Genomic DNA, 7,983 nt, shown 5'->3' with positions numbered 1-7,983 from the left:
TAAAGTGGCTTGTTAATCAGTAGTTGTTGTTGTTGGTTTTATTATATATATATATATATATATATAGAAAGAGTGATACCATTATCTGAATGAGATGCTTATATACAGCACCAGGATATAGGGTGCATTGATGTAGGTGGAGAGTGTCAGGAGACAAATATCGCCAAGGGAAATTGAGTGGGATATAAAAGACTGGAGCAAGCAAAAAAAAAATCAGTCGAGTAATAGTGTGTAAGAGAGATAAGTATGTTTGGAACTATCACATTTTTCTTGCTTTCTAACTATGCAACAAGAGCTAATAAAAATTCATCTAAGCTTGTCAATGTGTTTCCCTTGGGAATAAAGCTTGAGCTGAAAACAAAATTGACAATTCTATTTTCAGAAATCAATGAAATATAATACATCATTTGATAGATGAAAACCTTGACTTTCTGTTGATTATAAATAATATAGTATTGAACATCAGAGAGAACTATTGACAATTTCTGAAAGAGAGGTTATGACAGACAGGTGTGGCAAGAGGGGTTTGATTTTCATTTGATGGCTCTGTAATGAAATAAGATTGAATGGGTTTTATGACATTTTACTGCCAAAATATGACTGCTTCAACATTTTACTGTCATAGTAAATGACTGCCAGTGCATTTTAGTGCCAGTAAAGGGATGCAGCAATTAATTATAATGAGTAATGTACATCAAATTTCATACTTCTTGAAGGGGGTGGTAAATAGATTAGAGAAGAGGAGATGCCAAAAGAGAAAATATAACAATTCTCACACTAGGAGAAATTCAGGATTTTTTAAATATTGCTTATAAAATTAAGTACTTAAAACTTATATACTATTAAAATATGGATTATTAGATAAGTTTTATGCTATACTTAATGGATTACCATAAAAAAAAAGAATTTAGTTTTGAATGTACCCCACTAAAATCCTTGTGACATGCTTAGAAAAAAAAGATGCTGGTGAAGAGAAGCTTAATGACATTTGGTAAATATTTTCTGTTTAATTTCACATATTACAATTTAAAATTTTTACTTTGTTATAACACTATAATGATAATGAGAGACCTTTCAGTTCATCTAGGCCATCTCATTCATTAAATGAAACATTTAAAACCTGAATGTCCTTTATGCATTGCAAAGCATGTGTCACTTACCTACAACTCTCCACTCTCTCACTTTCCATGTGAATTATTGCCCAAGCATCAGAGTATCTTAAATGAGCTCTGCTTTCCAACTATAATTCTAATTTTCATGAAAGTTGCAGTCATGATGGAAATTTTGGTTGTATGGAGGTGGAAGGATAAGTATTTCAGAGCTAAGTACCTGTCTGAAATTAATTCTAATTCTAAAAATGTAAAATTCAAACAAGGTAGAATTCCCTCTGAAATATTGAAAGCAAGAATACCCACATTGTAAAGGAGATGAGAACCAATGAACATGAAAAACAAACATAAAACTACAGGACAGGAAGATAATCATCTAGACTAGAAGAAAAATATGTATCAAGCAGGGTTAGAGTAGAATCCAAAACTAGAAAATAATTTACAGAACTGACTTCGAGGGAATATGAGTGGAATGGATCAGCCCTAAAAAAGGCTGGACCTAAAGGATATTTGAAAATAAGGAATTCTTCTTAGCACCCATTAAATTCTGCAAAGGGTCAGTTTTTTGAGTTAATAATCTGTGAAGCCAAATAGGATAACAATGATGGCATAACAGGTAGGAAGAATACTATGTTCTGCTCCTGCAGTGAAAAGTTCTTGAAGAATCAGCACAGATATTTATTACAAAAGAGCATATTCCAGTGGCAGTAGCCCCTCTTTATCAATATCTAAAATGGCCAGTGAGTCACATAACCAAACAAGTTAGTATACACTCAGGGAGAAAGCCCTAAGCATCCTTAAGGATGGTCTAAATAATGTGAGAATTGTAAAATTGGCAAATCAAAACATAAAGAAAGAATAAAAACACAGATGATCCTCAACCTAGTTGAAACCAGAACATCTAGAGGTATTGGCACGAGGAGGTGGGAAATACTCCTATCAAGTCATCATCAGCCATCAGATGGCATCCTTCATCTATTTCCAAATGCAACACCTTCTCATGGAGTTCCAGCATAGACTATGAAATATGCAGAAGTGGAACGTACAAGTCCCAGTGTTTTATATAAACACACACATATATACATATAATATTAAAATACTCTTAACCTTAACCTCAGACATTCCACATATGTATACAGTTTAAGACTGAAAAAGTAACTTCATTCTAAATTATTGTACCTTAAATCTGAAGACAGGATTTTCCCTCATTTTTCACACTTTTTTGAGAGACAATTCTTAGTCATTTCATATGTTAATTCTCATTATATTTCACTACTTTTAAGCCAGAAATATTTCAGAATCCATATCTTCCCTTTATCTGATCATTTATATTGTTGAATTCAGAAGAAAAATGTTCAGATCTATCTATGACTAAACAATCTGTTTTTTCCTTTTTTTTTCAGAACTTTCCTGTTCATCCCAAAAAATAAATATTTTTTGCTAAGAAAATGTCACCCATTTCTTAATTTTCAAGCAATTCCCTTGGTTTTTATACAGTTTTTGGTTGAAACCTTGTTATGGTGCTATATCAAGTGGTTTGACTACTTCTAATGAAACACAGCTTTCAAAACAGCTATGAAGAAAGTTTAAAAATGATTGGTTAGAGCAACAATTAAGCTATCATATTATAGTAAATATATAGGTTTAAGTTTTTAATAGTTTCAGTAAATGTTCCTTTTGTTTGTTAATTGTGAAAGTACATTTGTGTTGAATTAATTAATTTTGAAGGCTACAGAAATTTTCTTCAATGAGAAGACATCAAATAACTGAGATAAGGTAAGTAAGCTTATACAGTTTAGAGATGGGTTGAATGGCTAACAAAGAAAATATATTACAAGTAACAGACATACAATGTCTGAAGAAGGTTTTGTATCATTAAGTACAAGTAACTTACCTAGACACAGGAGCATTTATACCAAACAAAACACAGAAGTCACATGACTGTCAATTACTGAAATCATAGGAAAGGTATCTTTTTTATGTTTGGTTCTTTAAGTTTGGTTTTTAATAGATATACTATGGTTTTATTCAGTTACAATGTTTGTAAGCATGAGATTTTCTTTATATGTTCCTCAAATGAAATCAAATCCTCAAAAGATCAGATAAACTTAGTTAAGTTTACTCTTTACTTAATTATTTCAAATTACAATCATGATATGCTTTAAATAAAAAATTTTATATTCTTATCAGTAATAGTAAAATGTTCTCATTATATATCAATTTATTTGATTGGCATAAGATCAATGAGGAATTACTGTATATTCTAAATATGCAAAATGATGACCACATGGTCATCTCCAGCTGACAGTAGCAATTTATTCATTGAGCAGTAAATGTCCAGATTAAATTTTTTGCAAATGTTTTTTGCACAGTGTGAAACAGCAATCTCCAGAAGTAAACCATCATAAGAAACAAGGATTGTGGTTTGTTTTAGAACTAGGCCACACTGGGTTATCTGTTGTATCCACTGTGGAGAATGAAACCCCACATTCTAGTGTTCTAAGCCTGTAGTCTGTAAACTTATCACTGTCTCCCCAGGGGACAGAAATGGAGGATAATTCAAAAAATACTTTAAAGAAAAATAAAATTAGGTGAAAAAAGAAAATTAACACCATGTTAGAATAATGCAGTGGTTCACAAAGTGATGAAGCCAGCCACTTCCATATTTTGTGTGTATGAGGGGGTGTGCTAATCATTTAATGAGCCTGTTGATTAATTAATTAAGAAATAGCACTAAATACCCCGCTCTAATTCCTAGTACTTTCTTTCTACATACCTACAAGCAGTTCCTAAATGAGACAGTTCAGAACCAAAGTTGTAACCAACATACTGTAGTCTTCCACTATCTGCCACCTGAGGAACAATTAGGTTTAATATTCACAAGCATGAACACTTTATGAAATATCAGTGATAATTTACTAAATAACTAGCATAACACACCCTAACACTTCTATTTGTTCCATAATACCATGTATACAATTTAAATCAAAATATTTGAAAATTTTTACTTTCCGACCATAAAATCTACAAAAACAAATTAACATCCAACAATCATAAGTTAGAATCTTGGTAATCCATGAACATTTCGTACAATCTCAAAATAATTCAATCTATTAGTACAAGCTTCAAGCCATTTCATAAAAGTTAAAAAATATTAACTTCAAATAGAAATTAATCTGCATACCCCATTATTCTGATTTTAGTAATAATGAAAAATAAATCCCTTATCATCTTGAATTTTTATCCTTATCCTTTTTAATAGATATTAACTTTAATTTATGATTACACAAATTTCTTTTCCTTATCTTTTTGTTTTTTTACAATACTAAAATGCTATTTTTATTTTCAAATTACCAAAGCAAAGGAAACATTTGAATACCATAAAATTTGTTATGAACTCTCAGTAAAAATGAACCCAAATTTTTCAAGTTTAACACCACCTCCAAGTACTTACCCATAAAACAACATACAGTGCTTTTTCATATTTAACTCATCTTTGTATGTAAATAAGATAGAAAAATAATTACCATGATCTTTCTTTTTCTTCTAAGAACCAGACCCTCTCGAGTTTCTGAGCTTTCATAACTTTTAAAATGTAGGTTCAGTTTGGTGTTTTGCTTCAATTTTCCATTGGAAAAGTTGACTGACAGAAAAGTAATTCAACATAAATAGTTTTATGTACAATAACAGAAAACTGATTCAATGTTAGTTCAAAACACACTCAACACTATAAGAGACTAATGTGACAAAATGTAAGAATTTTTATTTTCCTAATAAAAATCAAAATGTTTAATCACAGACTCATTAGTGTTTTCAAAATCAAAATAGTTTTAATCAAAGAGAACAGTGTCAATTCCTCATCTCAAATATTTACAATATACTGATATAAATATATATACACACTTCAGGGATACAACAAATTACTTCTATGACAAACTTGATCATCAGTTGGAGGTCTACTTATAACATTGGACTTTTGAGATAAAGTCTATTGGAGTCCATTATTCCAAAGCTGTCTTAAGGGTTTTTAGATCTATGTGAACATCAAAAGGAAAGTTGAGAAGTATAAACAACAAAGCTAATGGAAATGTTATTATGGATTAAAAATCTATGATGGAAGTCTCTACTGGTGATTTAAGAGATAAATAGGAAAACAAATCTTAAAATTCATTATAAACACAAAGGAATGCTGCTTCATGACATTCAAGTAGGGAGTCCCACAGAATTATAGTGCTTGACCATGGAGGTGTGTGAATGCAAAACCACAGTTGCGAATATATAAATCTCCATAAAAAAAAAATACTAAACTATTATACAAAAAGAAAACGTCTATAATACTATTAAATGCTTAGTTTGCACTGTTTTTTTAATGCAACTGTACTCCTAACAGCTGTAAATCTGCTATACTAAGAGCCAGCAATACATCAAACGATAGCTCTCTTAATGTTCTACTTTGGTCTTGGCGGTTTCATTGGATCCAGAAGCATTTACTATTTCAAACCACATCAAACAAAACCTTAAAACCAATAATATATACTTTTTATATATTTAATTTATTGAAAAAGCCATACAATAAACTGTGTGATCCATATTACATAATGCATAAACCAATATACATACTTATATATATATATCCCCAAATCAAACCAACAACAGTTCAAAAAATGATGAATTGGAATTGTAAACAAACAATACATTGGCTTAACATGTGGTTGTTGACAATTTCCATTTCGTTTATAAACATCATATGAATTAATGCGTATGGGTGTTGAACTGAAGTACTGTATTAGGACTACATTGTATCTCATCTTGTCATGGGTTTCACTCAATGTCTCAGGTTACCAGGTAAAGCGGTAATTTCATATCAATCACTGACATTTCGTTAGCATTGTTCCAGTGAGACAGTCATGTGATGCGAAAAGTCAGTTAACAGGTATGATTATAGTTTTTCCTTAATTATTATGTACATAATTGAACAGTACTAACACTAACTGTAACACAAGTAACAGTTACACCTAAGTTACAAGTTACACAACGTATACTTGCTTCAGTCAGTTATTTATTGTTAATGTAGTATTACAGCGTTAGTACTGACCACTGTTGTTAGTATTACTTGTTAAAGTATGTTAATGTTATTAATATTATTGCCAATGATGATTATAATTATATCTTTGAGTTATAAGCTAAACACTAACCAAGATATGCGCCAGAGCTTCTGTCACTTCCACCAATATATTCTAACTTGCATTTTTCATGATCTTTCACTAAATTCCCTCCAGAAATTTTCTCAATACTATGATTATTAGTGATCATATTTATAGATTTTAATTTTACATAAACCAATACAGATAAATAAAGACAACAAAGATATAATAACTAAATAAGCCTAAACGTGTTAAAACTACAGCGTTCTCCACTTCTCCCCAAACGTCTAAAAATAAAAGTCTAATTATATAATTTAGAATATTACGATTAAACTAAATTTTCAAGAAATTTTAATCCACCTTTATTTTATTTATTTTATAATTACTAAATAGTTATTACAGGCTCCTACACATTTTAACTAATACTTTTACGGGATTAAATATGCTTTTTAAATTATTTAAGTTAATTCATTAGTACAAATATTTGAAGCAATTTTTGTTCCTGCATACACCAGCTAGTAGCAATTTGAGGCTACTTGATTGTACCCGAGGGAAAGGGGGATGCAGTTCTGTTTAACCAAATAAATATTGTAAAACTTGTACAAGAACAGAATAAGGAGGATTAGAAACACAGACTTTGTTATGAAACATGGTTACATTCCTTCAAGCAATGCTAGTACGTTGAACATTATTGTTACGACAGCGGAGGTCACGTGACTCTAGTAACACGTCATGCGCTTCTCGAACGCTCACGTCCCTTCCTGAAATCTCGATAGCCTACTAGATATGCGGTAGTCTTGTATATTTGTTTGTTTGTTTTTAATTATGCACAAAGCTACACAAGGGCTATCTGTGCTCTGCCCACCACGGGTATCGAAACCCGGTTTCTAGCGTTGTAAGTCCGCAGACATACCGCTGTGCCACTGGGGGCTGTCTTGTATATATAAACCGGTAAGAACTGATGGCAAGAAGGTAATGGGTACTTGAACTTCGGACAGAGAGACACGTATGTTGAGTCGAGACCGTGAGACGTTCGTTGTGAATTATAGCGTTTGTTATAGCGTGACTGTGGAAATTAAGTGTATTGCAAAGTTGTATTTAGAAAGAATAAACCAGTTTTATTTAAGAAAGGACTTGTATCGCTAAAGTTTCTTCGAAAAAGAATTATACGGAAAATTAACTAACGAACGGAGGCATAACAAATTGGTGTCAGAAGTGGGAAGGGAAAAAATGGAAACGAGAAGTGGCAAATCAAACTATAGCTTAGCAGATTTGATGGCAGCAATACAAGAACAGCAAAAGAAACGAGAAGAACGAGAAAATAAACAAGAAGAGAGATTACAGCAGTGGTTGGGGGAAAAAGAAAAGAAACAAGAAGAAAGACAACAGCAGTTGCAAGAAAACTTGCAACAATGGCAGCTCGAACAGCAAAATAAACAAGAAGAAAGATTACAACATTTGTTGGAGGAAAAAGAAAAGAAACAAGAAGAACGAGAAAAGAATCAAGAAGAGAGACTACAGCAGTGGCAACTGGAACAAGAAAGGAAACAAGAAGTATAAATGGAAAACATTAGTAAATTTCAAAACGAATTAAATGCATTAAAGGATGATCTATTAACCATCAACTTAATCAGCCCCAGACAATGGGAAGCCCCTTCCAGACCCCGCAGCTAAACCCTAATACAGACATCTTTAGTCCTGTTAGAAGTCACATCCCAGATATGAATGTC

The 7,983-nt window shown here is 31.7% G+C and overlaps 1 protein-coding gene across 2 annotated transcripts in view; it reads right to left on the bottom strand.

Moving 5' to 3' along the window:
- The window catches only part of LOC106467427 (DNA-directed RNA polymerase I subunit RPA49-like), a 33,434-nt gene extending 26,893 nt beyond the window's left edge, over positions 1-6,541 (bottom strand). For both annotated transcript variants that reach the window (XM_022395607.1, XM_013927777.1), the window contains exons 1-3: positions 6,305-6,541; positions 4,637-4,752; positions 3,886-3,962 (exon numbers count right to left, since the gene is read on the bottom strand). In XM_022395607.1, the coding sequence (XP_022251315.1) occupies positions 3,886-3,962; positions 4,637-4,752; positions 6,305-6,422 (311 nt within the window). In that variant the 5' untranslated portion in view covers positions 6,423-6,541. The remainder of the gene's footprint in view (positions 1-3,885; positions 3,963-4,636; positions 4,753-6,304) is intronic.
- Between the last annotated feature and the right edge of the window lie 1,442 nt (positions 6,542-7,983).

Source organism: Limulus polyphemus, unplaced genomic scaffold, assembly GCF_000517525.1.
Source record: "Limulus polyphemus unplaced genomic scaffold, Limulus_polyphemus-2.1.2 Scaffold2611, whole genome shotgun sequence".
Taxonomy (NCBI): Eukaryota; Metazoa; Arthropoda; class Merostomata; order Xiphosura; family Limulidae; genus Limulus; species Limulus polyphemus.
This window is presented reverse-complemented; position numbering and strand designations above follow the sequence as displayed.